The following is a 25122-nucleotide window of genomic DNA, read 5'->3' as shown; positions in this document are numbered from 1 at the left end:
TTCGTTTCATTATGTCTCATGATCTGAGCAGTAGGGAGTCCTATGAAACATGTTTGATTAAACATTAATTTTATAAATTGCCTTCCTTCCTCACAATTCCCATGAAAAAAGGTATTCAGCAAGATTAAAACTCTGGAAAATTTTAATGGGACCTTTGAAATCTGTTTGAGTTCAGTTTCTTGGAAAAATACAACTGCCTCATGGAAGTACTCTTTATACAAGAAGTAGATATGCCTTTGAGGCAATTTTCCTCCACGCATAATATAGTGAAATGACAGCAGGATAATTTGCGTGTTTGAAATGCCTTTGCCAGATCTATAATGCTGCTTGTAATAATAATCTGAAGGGGTCATGTGTATTTGTTCATGGGGATAGGGAAGAAAGGAGAATGATCATTTGCAATATTACTTGTCTTTTCAGTCTTACCCTGGTCCAAGCCTGGAAAGTGAAGACTTCAACATTCCACCAATCACTCCTCCTTCCCTCCCCGACCACTCACTGGTGCACGTGAATGAAGTCGAACCTGGTTACCACTCTCTGTGTCACCCAATGAACCACAATGGCCTGCTACCATTTCATCCACAAAACATGGACCTACCTGAAATCACCGTCTCCAATTTGCTGGGACAGGATGGAGCACTGCTTACTAACTCCATTTCTGTGGTAAGAATCTGTTTACTAGTTTGCGGTGGGGAGCGAGGGACATAACAAGGGTAAGGTCAGCTTTGATGGGAGAAGCTTTAGATTGTAGCAATGCTGGATTCTGAAATGAGGCATAAGGTTTTAGCTATAGAAAATGTTCTCCTTAAGTTCCTGAAGTACTTTTCTATCTTATATTTAATTCAGGGCAAAATCTATTAATTACATGTTTGATCACTCATACATATAACCCAGAGCTCTAAACACTGTTTGACACTGAATGCCCCGTCATAAAGTTGAACTGTCTTACTAGCTTTCCCATAAAAAGTTATCTTAAAAGCTGCCACCTCTCATTGAGTGCTAGATTTCTCACTACGAGTGAGAGCCTCACATCTTCAACTGGATTTCTCCCTTATTTCCCACAGATTTACAGGATAGGCAAGCTTGAAAACAATTTTCACTTTTATTTTGGAGGTACAATTCTAGTGATCAAAATGTATCTCCATTAAAGTGTCTCAGTCTATTGGATCCATTGTCCCCATGAATCTTTGAGTGTTCGGTACTTTCCAAAGTTGGTGGGAATGTGTTCGTCCGGAAAACCAGCAAAAATTGAATTTCCAGCCTCTACCCAGAAGTCCAGGGATCTGTATTTTTAACAAGCATTCCGTGTTTGAGAAACACTGACTTCTCCTAAAATCTTTTCTTCTGATTTGTGTGTCATCTAAAACCTTAATAATTTCCCTGTCTATGTCTCAAGTAGTGAAATGCATTTTCAGGAGCATATGGGTGAGGACAGAACTCTTTACCATGTCATAAAGCTCTCCTTGAGGTTAACAGTGACTTTTAATTAGCACTCTTTAGTTTCTGTTGTTCAATCACTTGACAGTACATGGAACATAGTTGTCATTTTGGGAAGTCACTGAACACTGCTCACAGTGAAAAATGGATTAACTTGCTTATATTATATGGCTTCTGATAGGCGGCATTCACATTATGCCTAATTGAAATCATTTGACGGTGTATGTCTAACTTGAGTGACTTCAGGAGAAGGTGTTCCTGTTAATCATGAATGTAAAGGGTGAGGGTTGGGGAGGGAGAGTCAAAAGAAACCCTGAAGTCACTTTTCGAGAATGTAGCCCAGAGCCTAGTGCTATGGTAATGTCCAGAGTCTCCTGAGAATCGGCAGCTAGCCTGGTGGCCAAAAGAGGAGAACTTGTTCACAGCACTCACAGTGGCAGAAAACTGCTGCCTTGAGTTTTTATCCTACCTTAGATTTGTCCAGGGGTATCAACTATGGCTTAATAAAATAGATTTTTACATGAGTATGCCAAATTTGTAAATCTGAATGATATTGTCCTTTAAAGTAGTCACTTGAAAAGTCAAATGTTTATTCCTCTTTGGGGCTAGGCAGTTGTGAGACAATGAGGCATCCAGGTGATGCCTTTATAGGTACCACCTGTTCACTAAGAAGGAGAGGAAGTACACATACAGTGTACACAATACCAAGTCGGTCCTCTAAGCTTTCTCATAGTGTGAATGGAGCAGGGCCATAGAAGAGATGATGAGATATTCAGTTATGTAACTTAAGTCTCAAAACTCTTTTTCCTTTACATAATTTGCCTTCTTAGCATTTCTGGAACTGTCTCTATATACTACTCACTTATTAAGAGATGCTTCTTCAGTGTATATGTGTATACATACATTGTGTGCAACTTCAATATATATGCATCAGAGATTTCCCCAGAGTTACCAAAATGACAGTCACTCCATTCTTAAATGGCATTCTCAGAACTGGACCTAGTCACAGCATGAAATGTACCACCTTCTAGGCCTTTCCTCCACTGTGCTTTCCTCTTGTTCTATCAAGAGCTTCTCCTCATCTGAATTTATTTATGTTTTCCCCACACAACACAATGTAAAAAACTGGACTTTAGGTATTTTCCCTTCAATGTGCTATTTCCTTTGGAACTTTTAACATTGTGCAAGGCAGAGGGGCCCCATCTGGCCTAAACTAAGAAGGTGTAGCTCTAATTTGCCATGCTCCTTCTTGGCAAGCGTGTCCAGCAGGATTTTTTTTTCGTAGGATGGTGAGCCTTCCCCCATCTCCCAGACCACATTCTGAGGTGGACATCCACTTTGTCCACTCCCAGTACTGGCTGTACCATTTCATGCTGTTATGTAAAAAGCTACTCCAACAAATAATCCAAGTCTTAGTGAGGCTTTGGATGGGCTTTAGCACAGTCCAATAGAACTTTCTGTGATAATGGATTTTCTGTTAGCCATGCTATCCAATAGCAATATTCATTGTTACTTAGCACTTTAACGTGGCTGGAGTGACTGAAGAACTAATTTTTATTTTTATTATATTTGAATTATTTGACATTTAAAATAGCTACATGTTCCTAGTGCCCTTTATATTGGACAGCATAGGTCTAGCTAATGTTGATTCTAACCTTAAATCTATATTAAACCCATTTTTTAAGCCACTGTGGTCTTGGAGAAAGTAGATTTGGAGATTAAATTTATTGTAAGAATCCTCTTTCAAGGCTTGAATTTCTGGCTGGAGTCCAAGAACCAGAGTTTGATTTGCTGTAAAGTTGCAATAGAAATCTAATAAAGTTGGAAGTGCTAACTTTATAGGAGTCTACTAATTCCTTTGAGAAACAAGGAGCCTCCTCAATTCTTATTTGGAAATATCATATGTCTAGAATGTCATTCATCAGTGTGTATGTTTTCAATGCTTACTGTGATCTAAATATTTGAAAGTGTTCAAATGATTGGTAAGACATGGTCACTGTCCTTCAGAAGCTTATTAATTACAGAGAAAACAAAATAAATAAATAAGTTTGAAGCAGAGTAAGATAGGAAGCAGTTAGAGACCAGGAGAAATACTAAACTCAATTTTACTGGCCATGAATCCGGTAGGAATTCCTAGTTGGAAAACATTAGATTAATATGGTTTGACTAATCTGTAAAACTTAATGGAAATGTAGGGCTTCAGTTGGGGCCTGAAAGATGGTTTTGATATGAACAAATAGAAGGGAAAGAAAAGGCATATTGGAAAGCATTTGAAAAGTAGGTTGGATATTTTAAGTTAGAAGATTTGACCAAAGGCTTCCGAAACCAATGAAAGGACTATGGTTTGATATGATAGATTCAAAGAAACCATTGGCTGTTTTCACTCAAGGAAAAAGCATTCTGAAAGCAGTATTAGACGAAAATCCTTTTGCCATCTTCCTGGATGGATAGCAGTGGTAAGAAACTGGAGTCGTGGAAAGTCTGTGCAGCCAGTTGTCATAACTCAAGCAAGAGGTGTTGAGGAGATACACAGGGCGGGGACAGTGAGAACAGAAAGATGGGCTACTAAGCTGTTTTCACATCATTCCCAGATACAAATGGATCTAAGGACAAACAACCCTTCAGACAGACATCTTTTATATTTAAAAAGCACTAAGGGGTTTCGTCTCTTTCAAAGGAACTTTAAGGCTATAGGGTATTTCCTTCATATATTTTTTTAAAAGATTTTATTTACTTATTCATGAGAGACACAGAGAGAGAGGCAGAGATATAGGCAGAGGGAGAGGCAGGCTCACTGCAGGGAGCCCAATATGGGACTCAATCCCAGGACCTCAGGATCATGACCTGAGCCGAAGGCAGACATTCAACCACTGAGCCACACAGGTGCCCCTCCTTCATATTTTTTTTTTTGTAAAAATAGACTAAAACTGTTCCTTAAAAGCTTAACTCATGCCTAATGTGATCTCAAAGTTTAATAACCAAACTCTTGATCAGTTTGCCAGTTGTTGAAATATATTTATGAAGAGTGCACAATTCAGGTCATCAGTGCTCATATAGACAAGGAAGGAACGACTACAAAATCCAGATGTAAAAGCTGCTCTCCTAGAAATTAACAGTGCTCTTTCCAAGTCCTTCTTTCAAGGTCACCTACAATAATAAAAGCTAACACATAGATTTGAAATAATAAACCTGCTGTAAATTTTACAATCCTATGAGTATAAACCACCCTGGGCAGATTTATGTATAGGATCAACTCTCTCCAGCTATATTTTCCAAAAGCTTTTCACTGTTATTAAAGCTGAACCTTTGCTGTTAATGTGGTACTCACATCTTAGTGTTACTATCTTCATGTGTTGGAATTTTAGAATTTGAATGAATCAACAAGATGGAAATATTTTAGTTCTCATAAGTATTATATGTATTTTAGAGGTTGTTGTCATGCTTAATAATATATGTATTACTATATGTCACATGTGTTACTTTTTATAGAAGTTATTTTATAAAATATAATCAGTTTTGATATTTCATTTTAAAGATAAGTTTTCTTGTATCTGCTTGTTTTTATCCCTAAGGGCAACATAAGTGATAACAATTTTACTGATTATAAGGATTTCCTACAAATGTCTAATATACTAGGCATAAAAAAAATTAGTTATCATTAGAAATCAGTGTCTGAACGAGTATTATTATCCCAATTTCACAATAGGAAAATGGAGGTTCAGAGTGGTTAAGTGACTTTCTCAGTGGCTCAGCCTGTAAATAGCTCAGCTTTCTTATCTGAAAAACAAGGATAAAAATAGTCCTTACCCCATGGTGTTAAATGAATATTAAAGAATTGCTTAGGGATCCTTGGGTGGCTCAGCGGTTTAGCTCCTGCCTTTGGCCCAGGGCCTGATCCTGGAGTCCCGGGATCAAGTCCCACGTCGGGCTCCCTGCATGTAGCCTGCTTCTCCTTCTGCCTGTGTCTCTACCTCTCTCTCTCTCTGTGTGTGTGTGTGTGTGTGTGTGTGTGTGTGTGTGTGTGTGTCTCATGAATAAATAAATAAAATCTTAAAAAAAAAAAAAAAGAATTGCTTAGACCAGTCATTGACACATAGGAAGCATTATGCAAGTTTGTTAAATGAATGGGAAAAGTGGGGCTCCTGGGTGGCCCAGTCAGTTAAGCATCCAGTTCTTGGTTTCTGCTCAGGTCATGGGCTCATGGGTGGGGAGATTGAGTGATTGAGCCCAAGTCAGCTCTGGGCTCAGTGGGGAGCCTGCTTGAGATTCTTCTTTGCCCTCTCCCTCTGCTCCTCCCACTCCCTCGTGCTCTTTCTCCCTCTCTCATTCTCTCTCTCTCTCTCAAATTAATTAATGTTTTAATTTTAATTATTTTTGTTTTGTTTTTAAATGTTTTACTACAAAGCTTCTTTTAAAAAATGCTCAGCACGTTAACTCAAACTGGAATGACAAACGTTAGATGGCAGTTTGGGGCAAAGGCTGTGCCTTGTTATTTAAAAAAAAATGGGTACATCAATGCTCATTTTAACAACTGGCATAAAATCCCACTAATTGGCTAATAAAAACAGATACAAATACAGAACATTTAAAGTAATAACAATTCAAGTGCTGGGCTTTTTACAACAAGGGGGTGAAAAAGGAAAGAAATGAAAATTCACTGCAAACCGGCCTGCTGAAAGTCTTGGTTAAGGTTTACCATTTAATTAATAATAAGGGCACCTGAGTGGCTCTGTCAAGCATCCAAACTCTTGATTTTGGGCTAGGTCATGATCTCAGGGTCCTGGGATCAAGCCCCACATCAGGCTCTGTGCTCAGTGTAGAGTTGGCTTGTCCCTTCTGCTCCTCTGCCTATTCTCTCCCCCACCAAAATAAATAAACTCCACTCTCTCTAAATTAAATTAATACAATCTTTTAAAATAAAATAAATAAATCTTTTAAAAAATGGGAAAAGCAATCCTTTTCTTGACTTTTTTTGGAGGATTTAAAATGCATGAGAGAGAAGATTTCCCCAGAGTTATTTATACTTTGATCCTTAATCTTCTTCACATATGTAGGAAAAAAAAAAAAGACAACAGTAACAGTAAGCCTGCTATTCACCAAAAAGTGCTTTACTTTTTACTGAATGTCATTAATATACCATTATCATTTAGACCAACATCTTGGGCCCAGGCTACCTCAGTTCAGATCCTAGCACTGCCACTTCCCAGCTGTGTGACACAGAGCAACTTATATAATTCTACTGGCCTCAGTTTTCCTATCTCTAAAATGGGTACAATAAGATTTTTACTCCTTTAATGTCAACAGAGGTTAGTTTTGGTGAAGTATTGCCTGTCACACAGTCGGTGGGAATCCCTTTCTGATAAAAAGGTCGCCAGGGTAGAATGTCTAGATTGCTTTCTGAAATTCATCATAAACTTATATAGAGAGTGAAGTGTGTGTAGGATGCAATTTCTTCTTCCCCAAGTTCCTCAGCACTTCTTCTTTGTATATTCTTGCAGTGCCACTTTCTCTCTCAGTAGTCGGTTGGGACTCCCAAAAGAGGTTAGATTCCTGGCACTTCAAAAAAAGGTCCCATTTTCTAAGCCCAGCCTATAAAACAGGGTAGAATTTCTAGTAGTATATACTGTGAAATGAGTGCCAATTACTTCTGATACTCTAGATCCAAGTGAAACAGCTCTTCGTGACCCAATATGCAAGAGTTCCATTTTTCTCGTAATTCCCTGGAGTTATTTTGATAGTGCGTGATTGATTAGCCTGAGCTTTCCGGAGAGTGGAATCTGGTTAGAAGAGCACTGGAACAAGAGTCTGAAGGCCAGGGCCTGCTTTGGATAAGCATGGGCAATTCACCGCACCCCATCTGTAACCAGTGGGATTGGGCTAGGTGGGGAAGGGGAGGGATGACCAAATTAAGTTCTTTGGAGCCAGAGGAAGGCAGGAATCAGCCAGAATGGTGTTGCTGCTGTTGTCTCACTTGTTCACATTTCCTCTCAAAGTTCCCCTGCACAGGTGATTCCCCCTGCACCCCCCCCCCCCACCACCACCAAGAACATGGAAAGCCACAGAATTAGTTGATCGCCGAGACCCTGTCCAGGGCTAGCATTTTCCTATGATTCATACTCTGTTGACCACACAACTGTGATCCAGACTCACGACTCCCCCAACTTTTCACTTCGGTCATTTAGTAATTTTTCCTACCATCACTCTGGCTTTCTCAGTGTTTTACCTGCCCCTCCCCCCCGCCCACTGGGCCTAACCGGTTATTAAGACATTTGAATCTATTGAACAGAACGTTTCTTTGAGTGGAAAGTGGTTTTCTGCCATTAAGAAGAAAGTGAGGTTGCTTTGTGAGACTGGACGGTGTTTTCACGTTGTTAAAAAGAAATTACAGAACTATTTTGGGAGCAAGGTAGAATAGGAAAATATCTGTATTAGGTATTCATGCTTTGAGAAAAATCCTTGGTTCCCACAAACTGAAATCAAGAGCCTCTTCTTTTTCTCTCTGCTCTGGCACGTTCACTGCTGGGTCTAATCATGGATTGGCAGAGGGGAGAATGCAACCTTGTATAAAGTCATCCCAGTCTTACTGCCTGGCCTACGTGTGGCCATTGCCCGTTCTTTGTGGCAGCCAACAGAAGCTCTTTCATACAAAGGAAAACCGTGCAAAGTTTTAGAATGGCCTCATAGAAAGGAGTCATTTAGACCTGAGCTTTTTGTGGAGTGTGGTTCCTAATGACACATTTTAGAAAATTTACAATGAAAAAAAAAAAGCAACAAAGGAGATTTCGATTTCTTTGAATGCTTCAAATTTCCAGTTCTGGAGTTTAAAATGGAAAAAGATGTTAAAAGGCAATGAAATAGAGGGGGTGGGGCGGGAGGTGGTTATTTCCCAAATGCCTTATTTTTCCAGGCAACAAAAGCAAACATCATGTATATACTCAGATTTATTGTCACTTTCAGCATTCAGCCCTGCCACACTTTGCATTCCGAGGCCACTGTACAACTGTTTTGACAACCATCACTTCAGAAGGTTCTGTGCAGGACACACGAACTAAAGCCAGGGTGTTCCTCTGGGTCTATAGGGAGTGCTGTACATCAAGGAAGTCAGATGTATTAGAGCAGCATGAATTTCTAATATGTTGCCATTACGGAAAGGACCACTGGCATATTGAATAATGTAGCTTTCAAAGCCAAGCAGAAAATGTGATTACAGACAATTTGATTGCTGTTTTTAAAATAAATATTTTTGAAATCTTGAGATATTTTATTTCATGTAATGCATCAAGTATGTAACAGTGGACCAGAGCTAAATATCTTTCAGGACACAAAGGAGCTGATGATGTCAGCCCCATTTAGATATGAAATAATAGAAGCATTAGTTTAAAATGGAATGGATGTCACAGTGGTTTGTTTCTTTAAAAAACGGGGGGGGGGGGGAAGCGATAAAAAGAAATGATTTTGCCCATTTTGACAGAAGGAAAAGGATGAAGAATAGTTATTTAGCATTATGCCACAGTTCACAAAATGTTTTGCAATTACAGCCTGGTTTTGCTTAGTGCCCCCCCCCCACACACACACAAATTATCCTTTTTTTAATATTGCAGCACATGAGAACAACGTATTAAACCACTTTAATGCTGTGAAGAAATGGGCTGGTTTTGTTCTTATTTTTTACCATATATAATAAAAGTGTGTGGTTTCGGGTTTTTTTATGTCAAATTCCTAATAAGGCCAAAAATAAGTTGTTTGTGGTTAGTTGTTAAGCTCTACTTCAGCCCTTTCTTCGCTCAGAACAGACTACTTTGAATGTGGTATTGATAAATAGTTCAATGGACTCAGTATGTTAATGATTTGGGACTATCTTTTAGTGCTACAATAAAACATTATTCCAAACTGGAGTTCTCCTTAATAGTGTTCAGGAAAGGAGCCAATTTAAAAATAACACTTTTCCTTTCTTCTGCCAAGTAAGAAAACTCAGGATTGACTTTGTACATAGGGCTTGTTGTACTTTTTTTTCAGCCCCTTGAGTTCATATGGATGTGTGCCTCACCCATGCACGGAAGAAGTTAAAAAGCTATAAAACCAGTTATATAATATACAAACTCTGAGAGTCATTCAATCCAGCCTCTTAATTCCAGGCAGGGGTAAACCTACACCATTTCAGATATGCGGTTTTCTATCTGAGAGCCAAGATTCCACAATTTTCCTTGGTAGCCTGTTTGTGTTTAATTAACCTTGTAACATTAAGTTAAATTGCAGTGAGAGATTTAGATTCCTTCCAGGAAGTTCCTTATTAAAGTTAAACGAAAATCTCTTACTACAATTTTAGTCTACTTTGTCCACTTCAGACGTCTGAATGCTTGGAGAACAGTTGATTTTAAGCAGTTGACATTTATTGAGTCAGGTTAGTAGTTGTGTTATACCTGGCCCAAACAACCCCAATTCCTGTAACCTTTCCTCAAAGGTCATATTTTTCAACTTTAAAATTGAATTAACTTCCTTTTTTTTTTCTTTTTTTTTAACATTTGTGATCTTAAGGAATGCTGACCACAATGGGAGGCATAGCTCCAGACAGGACCTGAGATTGTAGATTAATTTCTGAATTTTTCAAATAATTCTCTGCCCCCACGTGGACATTTTATGATAGGTTCTTGAATAGCATCGCTGATTGCTGACATATTTAATTTTTGGCCCATCCATCACTCCCATGGTGCGTTCCTTCCAATGTTGGGGTCTAGCCAGCAATTCCCCATCTTGTTTCTGTGTAACTCATTTCACGTCCTCAAGGCAAACATCTGGAAAGGCCATGATGGTGCTGCTCATCAAGTCATCTTTTTTTTTTTTTTTTTTTTTCTGGCTGGGTATCCATTATTTAAGGAGTCCTTAACAAACAAAAAGAGGGAAGAAAAATACAGTTATGCACTCATCACTGTCCTCAGATCAACAGATTCTAAGTAGGACCATGAATAAGACTCCCCGGGCCCTGGCATGAGGTTTTGGCCACCAGCTACAACCTCCAAGGTGTTAATAAAATGTTCGCTACAGTGTTGAGGGGGGAGTTTGGAGAAAGGAGCGGAGAACCTGGATGACTGAGAGGTGGGAGTAGGGAGGATGAACAGCGAGTGGGGCCTGTCTGCAGGGATCATGTAGCTGAGGGCCGCAACCCAGCATGTAATTCCTGTTTGCATCCCTTCTCCTGCCCTTTCCTATCATTGGCGCCTCCTCATTTCTGGTCCGGCAAATGTTCCATTTCCATCCTCAGTCATGTACCCTACATAGTAATGATAACATGTCATGTATCAAGTCCTCACTATAAATCAGGCCCTAAGCTGAGCACTTCACATATGTCCTTCTTGCTCTCTTTCCTGCCCTTGCCATTCGCCAACAATGCTCAGGACATGCCTTCCTCCATGGATAGGAAGATTTCTCATTCCCTCCTGCACCACCTGGCAAGCTCTCTCCAGATAAGAGGACCTAGATACCCTGAGAGCTTACTTGGTTTCATTCCCTCACATGGACATTATTGATAACAATATTTTAAGTTGTGCACTGCTCTTAGACCTTGGTAACTCTTTCTGATCAAATGAATGAACTCATTTGTCCCCACTGGAGCCCTTAATATTTTCCCCAGACAGGTGCAGGATCATTATTGCTTTCTCATGCTGACACTTCTAAGCCATTGTTTCATCTTCAAAAATGATACAAATATTCCAGTTTCTTGAAAAAAGTATAATGATACGTGTCATGGGGTTTAAATGTGTCTTCCCTACTATAATACTTTCAATATAGCTCAATGAATTTGAGCCCTAAATTTGCATCCAATCTTGTAGTCTTAATACTTGAATCAATTTACTTCCAATTGTTCCTAACCTGTACCACTATTAAATTGATATATTTGACAATCAATTACACTGTGTTACTTGATCTCCCTTTTTAGGTGAATACTTTTATTTTCTGAGTAGAGCTATTTTATGGAGAAAAATTATCAGTAAACTTATGAGACTTCTAAAGAAATATATTTCTAGGGATCCCTGGGTGGCGCAGCGGTTTGGCGCCTGCCTTTGGCCCAGGGCGCGATCCTGGAGACCCGGGATCGAATCCCACGTCGGGCTCCCGGTGCATGGAGCCTGCTTCCCCCTCTGCCTATGTCTCTGCCTCTCTCTCTCACTGTGTGCCTATCATAATAAAAATAAAATAAAATTTAAAAAGAAAGAATATTTCTGCCTCGTCCCCAAAATCTAGGAGGCAGAAGAAGCAATGTGAACAATTAATGTCTATTAAAGATTGGCCCATATGACCAGTGGTTTTTATTATCATTACAAAATGATTCACTCTTTGACTTGCCATTTATTTGATTTGTGCAAGTAGATTATTAACATTAAAGTGTTGCATTATGAACACATTTAGTCGTGGAGTCATAGGAGAATGAGTCTAAAATGCTTTTCAGGAGAACAATGAACCAGCCTCATTTCAAGACACCACTTCCTTCATTATTCATTAACCATTCTTATCTAGAGCATAAAGGAACATTTTAAGAGCAGGTTTTGGTTTTTTTTTTCCATTTCAGTTTTTTTTTTTTTTTTTTCCCCAGTTTGAAAGTTCCGAGTTCTCTGATGCAGACAAGCATTACCTATAGGAACATAATATTTGTCTTTTTATGTTAGCCATTTGTATACTTTGCCAGAAGCAACACACACTCCATTGGAGAAAAGGTACGAGGTGCTACAGGATCTTTGACCATTTGGTACAGTCATTAAAATCTGAGATTTGACTTTCCTTCTTTGGACCATGTAAAATATCACAAATGCCATAATCAAGCATAGAACAGATCTTTTTTTTCCTTCACCTAATGAATATATTTAGCATTCTGATTAGTATATAATAACAAAATTGATAGTTAAACACCTTTGAATTTAATGGCATGTACAAATTCCCCAGGGAAATCTAAGTACCATTTAACAGAGGGGGGATTTAACTCCTTTTTGTAATTCAAGATAGCAATTCTATTTTTGACAGGCATGAAACTTTCTCAAAATTGTTACATTTGAAAAGTATTATTCTTTAGCATTTAAGTTTTGTTTTCTTAGATCAAGATCTTGATTGTCTTTAATAAGAAATCACTCAACCCCCAAAACACATTATACTATTAAAACTTTTCATATTTCTGCATGCATTGCATATTTAATCACACTCTCTACCAGCCTGCAGACATAAATAATGGCTTACCAAATGGAGACAGGACCGTACTTCATACATTGTCAAACTGGAAAATGTGTTGAATGACAAATAAGTCCCTCTTTGCTTCTTTAGACAGTAGATTCATAAAGATTATTGCTAAAAACATTTTATGATGAAGACTATCCAAAGACGAACAAAACCCTTAACATTTGAAAACATTTTCTTCTGTATAACTGTGAGGTTATACATTATATACATTATACATTATATATCTCATAGTGCTTGGGCGATTAACAGGAGACAGAGAAGAATCGGGCCCAGCCATGTAACTAGTATCCACACACATGGGAAAAGTGTGCTATTTGCATTTGTATTTATGTATATCTCTGGATCCCTGCATTAATCTATACAGTTATACACATTCATGTGTTGATTGTGTTTGGGCATCTGGGACCGATCCCCACTGTGAGGGGGTCAGTGACCTGCGAAGGCTATTCCCCCACTGGGCTGATACAAATTGGGACCTCCCATTAACAATACTGTTACCTGGGATATTTTCTTATTTTTGGGTTGTTACGGCTTTCCCCAAAGCAGCCTCATTTCTAACGATAGCAGCATGTGAGGCGAGCCCATGTTTCCCAGCGAATAACAGACACTGCATTTTCTGAAGCTGTGCTTTGCTGTTGCATTGCATCCCACTCATCACACTTGTTTGGAGGGTCTTCATTATGTCTCGGACCTGTAGGTGCTATGTATGATGACTGTTAGGATCTAGGGGCTGACAGTTCACTTGGGAGGATGAGGGCTACCCATTATGACACACGTGGAAAATTGGAGACCATGTAAATTGTCCAGGGAGTGTGGTGTGGCCTCCTTCAGAAACTAACCAATGGCTTTGGAAATGTGTGAATGCTTGGTACACTGGCTGGTTCTGGGGTGAGACAACCTGGACTTGCCCCTGCCTGGCCCCTCGCTGGTTGCATGTGACTCTGGGGAAGTGACTTCACCTCTCTTCTTCACTCTCATCTGGTGCTGATGATTGAATGGGTCAATGCATCTGAAGGCCTCCAGCTGTACCAGGCAGACAGCAAGCCTCCTCTCAGCCAAGTTTCCTTATCCTCCTCCTCTGAAGTCCCATAGCTGCTTGTCTGGGTTTTCCTTACACTATCTGTGTTTCCACTTCTAGTTACTGGCATCCATGTTCTATGTGACATTCTAAGAACTACTGTGCCAACATTTACTGAGCCCCAATTAATGCCAGGTCCCAGGCAAGGTGTTTTACACAGCTTCCTCCTTAATCCCCACAGTCACACCAGGAAGTGGTGGTGGGATCCTTCTTTGACCTAGGAAGGCCTGAGGACACAGAAGCAAGTCACACAGTGTGGACAGATGGTAGGTAGTGAGGCAAACAGGTTAAGGGATTGTCACCTCTGCATTTTCAGGTGAGTCAGGGGCTCAGTAACTTTGCACTGAAAGCCCTAATTGAGTCTTTTGTCTTCTCCGTCCCCCTATGGAGTGTGTTCTCATAAACCCTGACAAGCCATTACTGTTCATACTAGTCTTGCCAATTCAGAGAACATTCTCAATTCTCCTCTCTCTTTTTTTTTTAAACAAAATAAAGTCACTTTATTTCTACATTACTGAAATAATCATAATAGAGAGGGTGAGTAGAGGAAAAGAGAGATCATATAGTCCAGTGGAAAGAGGAGAGCCTTGGCATTCTGGCTGGGTGACTTTGATAAATCACTTGACCTCTCAGACTCTCCATTTTCTTAACTGTAAAGAGAAAGAAAAAAAGGGACGACAACAATAATATTTACATTACCATATAGTTGTGGGGACTAAGTAAGATACAAGGTGAACATTGCTCATGCCTAACAGTCTAAGTACATTCTCTAGTCATCACGTTGAATTGAATTCCAGCTAATGAAAAATGTTAGCTATTTGACAAAACCCCAGTAACTTAAAGTTTAAACTCTTCTGCAAGGAAAACAGTGTAGCCTCCTCAGGTAGTAGAAGGCTCTGCTAATAGGCCAGGATTCATGTAGTTCCGCCTCATGACCATGAGTTGGGTTATCTGCCATTTGCTACAAATGCCTTATCAACCAGCCTCAAGATATTCCTTCCCCTCCACCATTAATGTACAAAATTTACTTTTAAAAGTACAAAGATATTTAAATTATTTTATAAATAAAAGGAGGAAAAAGTCTGGGCAGCTTGCCAAAGATAGCAGATCTGAAATTAGCTAGAAATGTTTCCTTCTCTTTATTAAATTCCTACTCTATTTTTCTGACATGTTCATATCAACTTGTCTCTTCATAAAAATTTGAATATTCTGTATGACAGAGGATTGATAAAAGCCAAAGAAATATAAAGAATCATGAATAAACTTCAACCAAGTTTTCTTCATTCCTGTCTGATAAGGATAAATTACTGCAGCCAGAGTTACAAAAGCATTTTGACAGGCTAAGTCCCAAATGAGCAGTGTGCTCAGATTCCCCCCATGAGCTCAGGCCCTCCCCGGTGTACCCAGGTTGCAAGCTGACAGTGCTGGCCCAAGAAGGAAAATGGAGCCAGAGTGTAAATTTCAAAGCTCTCCCCGTCAATGGCCTCCTCTCTTAACCCAGCCTATGGAATGTTCCTGAGAGCAGTGTTATGAAGATCCTCTCATGGGGTCAGAATCCAGCTACATGCATGTTACTTACTCTGTGCTTAGTTATCTTGGAGGAGGAGGTATAGTGTTTGAATGTGTCAGCACTTAGTGAAATGTTCATAGTAATTAATAATCTGAGTTAATTCAACTGCCTGCTTAGGGTCTCTCAAACAGAGTTGAATCTAAGATGCATCCAACTACTAGGGTAGTTAAACGGACCAAGGTGCTTTTATGCACAGGACAACCAACCTTTGGAGCAATGGGGAAGGAATGCATTATCATTGCCAATTTAGAAGAGTCAATGCACAGTAAAATGGCACATCAGTGTTAGGCAGTTAGGGTCTATATCGTGTTTATAACCTTAAAAGTGGTACAACAAAATGCTGCCTCTCAGAGCACAAGGTAATTTCAAAGATAAAGTTAAAATACTGGTGCATCTTATTGGCACAATGAAAAGAATATGAAATCAGGGCTGCGTAAGGGCAAAAACAACCTCATTGGATTCAAAGTTCCCATTATCCTGCAATGGGGTTACCAAGATGGGCACATCTGAGCTGCAGGACCTGGTACAGGGTACTGGAGCTCTTTCTTCTTTCGTGAAATGGTGGTGCTGGTTGGTATGTTGTGTTTCTTCTTGTAGGGCTAAATAAGATAGTACAAGTAAGGCAATCATAGGTTCTTATGTAAAATAAATTATAAACAGATGATAAGTGCCTGTTTCTCTTGGATGCACCTTATTATTGAACTTCCCTCACTCTCCTGTGAGGGTTTATAAAACAATAAAATCTTTATACTATATGTATCTGATATAACCTGCAAGTAACACTTTTTTATCAGGGGTCATTGAAATCTTTGGCCTTTTTATTTTGTTTTAAAGATTCTATTTATTGATTCATGAGAGGCACACAGAGAGAGACTGAGACCTAGGCAGAGGGAGAAACCCAATGTAGGACTTGATCTCAGGACCCTGGGATCATGATCTGAGTCAAAGGTAGATGCTCAACCACTGAACCACCCAGTTGCCCCTTGACCTCCTTAAATTAAAAAACGTATTAATAAATTCTAATTCTCTGAGGCTTAAAAGCATGATTTCTAAATGTAGAGCTTGGATGAATCTTAAGTTCTGGTCTAAGTTGCCATTGAGAGCTTTGGCATGAAGGATGGAAGGGATCCAACTGGGCTGAGGGACATGGTGGTGACTGTGAATGAGGGAAGGCCACATGTGAAGTCTGGAGGATGATTCTTGCCAGTAATGGGCTCTGTGGCAAAGAAGAGAGGGCTGCTACCATGCCTCACATGTCTTCACATTATTCTGTAATCTTATGATACAAAATAGAAAAAGGTAACAATATTCAAAAAAAACCACAAGCGAAGTACACGGAAAGGAAATGACTACAATAGACAGCTTTTTGCGGAGGTGAGGAAAAGAAGAAATAAAGAATAAAATTTCCCTGGGCAGTCTATCCAAATGTTGAGAAAAATAGGTTACTGATGAGAAAATATTAAATATCAATTGGAAGGCAATTGTTACTCTGTTTTTGTTACAATGTTACTCTGAATTGTGGATCACCAAAGGGTTTCCTCAGGCTCCTCCATGACAACTGTATGATGCATAAAATAGTGGATTCTCCTTGTTGTGATAAATGCCTCCATGAATATAGGGCTACACTCTGCCTGGGAAGGATGAATCTTGCCCAACGGGCTCTTGGTCCAAGTTGTGAAGAAATGCCACGTAGGCATAACATAGATGAGAGAGTGATGAGGGATATGTCCACATGAGGGCAAACAAATGTCTTGACGAGGAATAAACCTGGTTATGGGTCCTTCACCTTGAGAATGTTGAAAGGGTGTTGAAGACAGCAATCCTGTTGACGGTTATCAGGGAGTTTCATTTCAAACCCTCCCTACTCTGCATCATATAGAAGTACAGAGGTGAGAACAACTCTCGCACATACTGTATAATTTGGAAATCCCTTCTTCTTACATCTTTTGCGACTTCATGTGTCAGTGGAAATATCACAGAATAACAATACCAAAAATACATATTTTCCTAAAACAGCAAGATGTTTGAGACACAAAAGTCTTCAAATACCTGCAACTTGTCGCTCTGCATTCCATTTTCCTATTTGTAGACAAATCTCGAATTTCTGCAGTCCTAAGTGTCATTGCTTTTTTGGTTGTATTCTTTATCAGATGATTCTTATCTTGGAGCTTCATGGAATCAGAATCAGACTCCAAGTTTTCCTCTTTGTGTTACATTCCTATCTATAGGCCTTGAGTCTTAGAACAATTAGACAGTATCAGGCATCTACTCTCTGTAGGATTATCATATAATCTATCATTCAAACCAACCAGTTTTGAAAGTGAAGCTGTTAACTAACTATCATTAGGCCTAAAACAAGGACAGTCCTGAGGAAACTGAAATTTAGATTCCCAGATCTCTATGTGAGACACGTGCATGATAATGGTGTGGATGCAACAATTATACGGGAACAGTTCCTGCCCTCAAGTGTCTAGTAAAACAAATGAGGTACAGACTCACAGAGTCATGCAACACTTTAAAGCCTGGAACTAACTATAATGGACATGTTTATTTTATTTTTTTTATTTGTGAGAGACACAGAATGAGAGGCAGAGACACAGGCAAAGGGAGAAGCGGAGGGAGGGCTTTCCACAGGGAGCCTTGATGCAGGACTCGATCCCAGGACCCTGAGATCATGCCCTGAGTAGAAGGCAGATACTCAACCACTGAGCCACCCAGGTGTCCCTATAATGGACTTATAAAATGACATGAAGAACCAGGTAAATTACCCAACAGAGGTAGTGTTAAACAAAATCTCAGGAAATGATTCATTATTGGGAGGGAGGAGTGGGGAGGATGTTTTTGGAGTGAAGGAGTTTCATGGAGTGTGTATTAACCTGAACTGAATCACTACCATCCACTCTGGATGCTCAACCCCAAAACCTGGGATTCATCTTGGTTCACCTTTTCCCCTCACTCCAAACATCCGTTATGAACAAGTCTTAACTGAATTGCCTAGAAAAGATATTCCTATCCCACTCACATAGTTTCTTTCTTCGGTGCTCCGCACCATGGTCCACAGTGCTGTCTTCTATTTGGATTAGAGTCATGGTATCAGAGTTGGTGTCTTCTCCTGATTCTCATCCCTCCATAATACACTCAACACAATGTAGAGTCAATATGGTCTTTCTGGCATGCATTAGGTCAGCCACATCTCAGGGACTCCCCACTGCACCCAGGGTAAAAAAGAAAATGAGTTCCATATTTCTTAACATGGTATTCAGGGCCCTTGTGTGACTGCTGACCTGGCTTCATGCTATTCTGACCCTAACTGGGCTAAGTCACATTGGTTTTCTGTTACCCATCTCTCACCCAGTAACCTTCGCACCACTGGGGACACCCTTCCCACAGGTCCTCACATTCGGTTCTCAGCTCAAATGTCACTTCTTCCCTGAAACGCTGGTCTAAAGTGGCACTGCCCCCGCCTCTTGCTCCTCATCACATTGCCAGTTTTTATCAAATGAGTTAACACTGTAAAATGTACATGGTAAGAGATGAATAAAACAGTAGCATCGTTACTGTCTGAAATTTTTAGGTTACTTAACTCGTTGATTATTTGCCTCCTATGGCCTTTCACTCCGTGAGATGTAGAGATTTTGGCCTGTGTAATAGCTGCCATATCCCGCACATCTAGAAGGGATGTCACAGGAGGTGCTCACTTGGTAGTTGTTGAGTGAATACATATGTTTTCAGTTAAAGAAGTTCTCAAGAAATTGAAGACTCTTATCTTAGTATAACAGGGATTCCACAGAAGCAGGTGGAAGAGTTTTGTATGTGTACATGTACACGTCTACAGACACGCACCCACATGCTAATTAATAAACTCCCTAACTGTATAAATATGCTAATCATTATTAGCATCATGATAAAATATATTTTATATTTTATCTTGGCCTTTCTCTCTTGCCCCTTCCTCCCTACCTTCAGTCCTGGGAACCTCAAATTAGTAAAGCACTGATTCAGGACCATCCCAAGAGAGCATGTAGAAATGCTTGAGACACCAGGGAGACTGATGTATAAGCCATATTAAGTGGCTTATACATCATAGTATAAGTATTACTTATACATATGTATAATACATATGTATTACTTATACATAGTAATAATAATACTATTATTAATTTACATTTATGTAGCTCCTTCATTTAAGAGGAGCCTAAACTAAGAACATGTTTTGTTCCTAGCTCAGATGCCTTAGATGATGTCAGGCCATAGCATGCTCTAATCCAGCAGATAGGAAAAATTAGGAACCAAGGGAGTGACATAAAATTATTGTTCTGGGGAACCTGGGTAGCTTAGTTGGTTAAATGTCCAACTCCTGATTTTACCTCAATTCATGATCTTGGGGCTGTGAGATCGAGCACTGTTTCAGACTTCACACTGGGCATGGAGTCTGCCTAAGATTCCCTCTCTTTCCCTCTCTCCCTCCCTGCCTCTACTCCCCTGCTCACACTCTAAATTAATAAATAAATAAATAAATAAATAAATAAATAAATAAATAAATAAATAAATAAAAATATTCCTCCCACCCCAAGGTATCTGATTATATTACCCAAAATGATAAAATCTGGGAATGTATAGATAATATATCATTAAAATGAAAGCTATGTGTTTGATTGGACTTACAACATACTTTTGAAGTTATAAACATAAAAATAAAAGTATCTAGTAAAATGGCTTTGAAAACCAAAAGTGGGGATCCCTGGGTGGCGCAGCGGTTTGGCGCCTGCCTTTGGCCCAGGGCACGATCCTGGAGACCCGGGATCGAATCCCACATCAGGCTCCCGGTGCATGGAGCCTGTTTCTCCCTCTGCCTATGTCTCTGCCTCTCTCTCTCTCTCTCTGTGACTATCATGAATAAATAAAAATTAAAAAAAAAAAAAGAAAACCAAAAGTGTAACTCCTTTCAGATATTTAAATAATCCAAGAGGTGTTTAGGAAATACTTTAAATGACCTAATTTTGAAAAATGACTATAAAAACTTCAGGTTAAAAAGTTTTGATGCAATGGGATGCCTGGGTGGCTCAGCCAATTAGGCATCTGACTATTGGTCATGAGTTCAAGTTCCACTTCAAAAAACAAGTTTTGATGCAGTCTGGTAGATTGGCAAAAATTGCCTAAACTAGTTACAAAATGAATAGAAAAGGTCAAAAAGACTTTGGAAACTTTTCTTTTTCTTTCCCATTTCTGCCTCCAGAAATCCAGTTAGGAAAGAATGATTGTTGTGGAGTGAAATTAGCCCTCATTCTGGGGTAATTAGAAATACCGAAGGTATAACTGAAAGAGTCTGGCAAATCACTGAGCTTATCTGGGCTTAACACCAAATGTATTCTTATGTTCTTTTTGGTTATAACATCCTGCAACCATAGGTAACAATTTGGAAAATTATCATATGGATTTATATCTTACAGAATTGTTTATAAAATTTGGATCCTATCTATTCCTATCTAAGGATAGGAATATCCTATTTGAGGTTGTTTATGGACTTTCTGTTAACTTGGTTCTTATTTCATTCTTAATATCCATGGATTAGTAATTAAATATCCAAAATAACTACTTAATATCATTTCATTCAATTTAGAAGTTGAACATAGCTTGCATATCTTAAAGAGATGCTGGGAAATCAGCTCCCAGGCTTAATTTCTTTGAACATTCTGCATGATATGACCTTAATGAGTGGCACTCCATGATTCTTGTTCCCATTTTTGACTCTTTGTCTCCACACAAAGCTGGATATGTCCTAATAAATGACTTGACACTTAATGTAACAAAGCAGCTCATGTGTCATAGATACATTTTTGGAGGAATATTCACAATTTTATCTCAAAGGGATGGTTAAGGAGTTGGGAATATCAAATACTTTATATATATACTATACTATATATATAGTATATTAAAACATATATTTATATTTAGTTCTAATGAGCAAATATTGAGGTTTTGTTCCTTGCCCAGAACTATTATAAATGCCAAGGAATTAACTTCTCATAGATGAGTTATTACCTAGCTAACTAGATCTAGATTAGATCTTCTTCACTTTAGTGCTTTTGACATTTCGAGCTGAATGAATCTTTGTTGGGGAAGAGGATACTGTCCTTTGCATTGTAGAATGTTATTATCAGCCCTGACTTTGACTCACTAGATGCCAGTAGAACCCTAAACCTTCTAGTCATAGCAACTAAAAAATCTCCAAGACATTGCCAAATGTCTCCTGAAGGGAAAATACTTCTGAGAACCATACTATAAGTAGGTAACTTCTGTAAAAGTGGAATGGTCAGGGAATAGGGATTTGCATAGGCTCTCTCTTAATAGGATACTGGAGAAGCAAACGGGGATTCTAATTTATTTGTAGCGTTGTTCCTTATGGAACAATCATAGAAGTGAAGATTTGAGCTGGAAATTCTGTGTATCACTAGGCAAAATCCTTCATTTTGCAAATCATTGGTCATTCTCAGAGATTTTTCAGGATTGCGTATGTTTATAGAGCTACCAAAGGCAGGACTAGACCAACCTCTCTTGTCTCTTTGGGTTCTTCCCATCAGATTTCATTGCTTCTGGATAAAGGAGGCATTGATATTGACAGCACAGTGTTAAGAACTATGACCTTCACCGTTTTCCTTGGGTAACCATTTTGACAAACACCACTTATGCCAGTTTCCATGATATAGTCAACTGCAGAATGAGGCCAGGTGGACTGCCTGTCATGTATAATTCTCTCTACGCCACTGAGCACACTTTCAGCTCACTCTTCTCTATTTCTTGTCATTCCAATAACCAGGGCATGATTTATATTTTTCTCAACAAATGGCTGAGTGAAAGCCAACTTTGAGCAACATTCAATGATACTTAAGTAAATCCAAATTATCCCTCTTTGGCAAGCCTCTAAAAACCCAACAATAAATATGTTCACACTTTTGAATGTATCTTTGTCAAACACCTTCATAATTTTAAATACTGGTAATAGTAGCAGTAGCAGTGAACATTTTTATTAAGCATCTACTAGCTTCAAGGCAGAATGCTGCCCTTATATAAAAAAAATGTGGGAATCAATGAGACACATACTAAAGAGACAATACATACATAAATCAAACTAAGGCAATAGTGAGAAGGTGACCTTACCATGATACTGTCAGTAGAGCACTAAGAATGTGGAAAAGAGAAGAGGAAATGAAAAGCAAGCATTAATCAAGAGAACACTATACACAAGGCACCATGCTAGGTCCGATACGAACACTGTAGTGTAGTCCTGTAATCTGAAATGGGCATTACTTCTTACATTTATAAGAAATTGTAGAGGGAACTATGCAAGCAAAGGCACATATGAAGGGAGGCAAAAATAAACAAATGAAACTATTCAATGTCATCACATCATAAAATGAGTTAAGGGGGGAAGTGCCACCTAAGGTGGAGGTACCTTGGACAATTCCTGGCAAAGACTCAAATCTCGCTAAACATCACTTGAGTGGATATAGATGAAAGATGGAATGTTAGGCTGAGGCCAGTTCATAGAGACCCTTGAATATGAAGCAAGGCATTTGAGCTTGATTTGTTCATCTGTGAGAATAGATGGGGGATTTGTAACCAAAGGAGATGTGGATGTGTAACCAAAGGAGTCATACAGTTTGCCATTATTCTCCTGAGTCACTCTGTGGATTTCAGAGGTGGTTGGGGAGTTATGCCATAAAATTAAAGCATGAATGAGGTACATTGGGAAGGCCCAAGGTGGGCACAAGCATCACCTTCATGCAGAGAAAGGAGAGGGTATGTTTACTTGGTACAAAGAATATCATGGTGAGAAAGAAGAAGAGAGGGTATGTGTTCCCATGTTGTATGCTCCACTGGGTCTAGAAAGAGAGGTTCATTCTTGAGCCATGGTCCGTCTCAAAGTGAAGCTCACGGATGGACAGCATCAGCATTACCTGAGAACTTGTTAAAAAGGTAGAGTCTTGGGCCCCACTCCGTATTTTCTGAAACTCTTTTCTGCTAGACCCAAGTATCTGTCTGTCTTTTAATAGGACCTCCAGGGATCCCTGGGTGGCGCAGCGGTTTGGCGCCTGCCTTTGGCCCGGGGCGCGATCCTGGAGACCCAGGATCGAATCCCACATCGGGCTCCCGGTGCATGGAGCCTGCTTCTCCCTCTGCCTGTGTCTCTGCCTCTCTCTCTCTCTGTAACTATCATAAATAAATAAAAAAATTAAAAAAAAATAGGACCTCCAGATGATTCTGTTGCATACTCAAGGTTGAGAACCACTGTTCTAGAGTAACTTAATTTGAAAGAAAGAAAGACTCTTCCTTTTCCCTGTATGGACAAAAAGAAAATTTAGGCCTCCCACCCTTAGAAAAAGAGGGTTTGGGGGAATCATTGCCTTAAAAACATATACAGGGAATTACCAGAGAATTCAAACTAGTAGTTTAAGATACAAACTGATGATAGCTAGTAAAACGAATTAATTCCACTCTTCCCTAGACCTGTGAGAAGACAAAATAGTCTATTTGGAAACCTTATTTAAATCCATAAAAAGGAATAAATTAAAGTAGATCACACTTCTTTGATTTCAAAATATGAATTCATTAAACTTGAGAAAATTTATGATAGGGTCTGTGGAGACAAACAGTTAGGATAAAGTTTTATAACCAGAAGGAATTATAGCAAAACCAAAGTCCAGTTCAAAGATACCGTCTGGAACACCAAAATCCCATTATCATTGTAGCTCAAGCCTGTGACTTCAGCTGAAGTGGTTGCAGGGGAGTTAAACTGAAAAGTAATTGAACTTGGATATTATATATTCTCCTTTTTTTTCTACTCGAAGATGACTTGATCATCTTCCATTGTAGTTTAGAATGATCACCTTCGGCTCAGCCATGTCAGCATTTAATCAGTGCTGAACAATACATAACTTCCAATGGAGGCTCATCTGTAGCATAATCCTTTATGTAATTGTGCATTTTATGAATTCGGTCCTTAAATTATTAAACTAGAGTAAGTTTAATGAGAAAAAACCCACATATTCTCAATGTGTGAGAATTCTCAATTCTCAATATTTACAGGTATATATATGTGTGTGTGTGTACACACATATATATCTACAGTAGGAAAAATAGTATAAAATTAAAGTAGAACTAGATATTTCTGATTTTATTTATATATTCCCATTCTGCTGCAAGTATTGCCATTGAAGTATCTAGATATTTCTAATGATCCCTCCAGCTACATGTCCAAGATATTAAAGTAAATAACTACTCTTGTCCCAAACTGAGAGTGACCCATTTAAAACAGTCACTGTTCAACACTTTCAAAGGAACTGCTTAAAATGGGCCATCCTGTATTAAACCATGAAATAAACTTCCAAGGGAATTTGGAAGACATCCAAGAGGTTGTGTAATTTGACAGTGAAAAGGAAAAAAGACTACAAAATACATTATAGGGAATAATGCTTCTCTGAAGAAAAAAATGAAAACTGGGAAATATTTTACAAAGCAATTAAATATAGAAATATTTTTCGGAAAAGAAGTGTCTTTCATTGTCCAAGATGCATGGTCTGTTGGTCCTCAGATCTCTGTCATCATTTGATCGTGATTGTGTTTATTTTCAATGATTCTTTGGATCTCCTTGATAAACACCAACAATAGCTTCGAACTGGAGCTAGGACCCATGGTAGAGGACACATACTGCAAAAGCAGAGGAATACAAATAAGTCTCTACAAGGCCTATTTCTTTGTGCCTTGGAAAGAAATTCACAGGACTATGCTACTAAGGAAACAGGCCCTTTAAAAG

At 39.0% G+C, this 25122-nt stretch overlaps 1 protein-coding gene across 5 annotated transcripts in view; it reads left to right on the top strand.

Annotated features, from left to right (window-relative positions):
- Nucleotides 1-25122, top strand: part of TOX (thymocyte selection associated high mobility group box) — a 299059-nt gene that overhangs the window by 167614 nt on the left and 106323 nt on the right. For all 5 annotated transcript variants that reach the window (XM_035708521.2, XM_025477802.3, XM_025477801.3 and 2 more), the window contains one exon: nucleotides 421-663. In XM_035708521.2, coding sequence (XP_035564414.1) covers nucleotides 421-663 — 243 coding nt within the window. The remainder of the gene's footprint in view (nucleotides 1-420; nucleotides 664-25122) is intronic.

The sequence above is a fragment of the Canis lupus genome, chromosome 29, assembly GCF_003254725.2.
Source record: "Canis lupus dingo isolate Sandy chromosome 29, ASM325472v2, whole genome shotgun sequence".
Lineage (NCBI taxonomy): Eukaryota > Metazoa > Chordata > Mammalia > Carnivora > Canidae > Canis > Canis lupus.
This window is presented reverse-complemented; position numbering and strand designations above follow the sequence as displayed.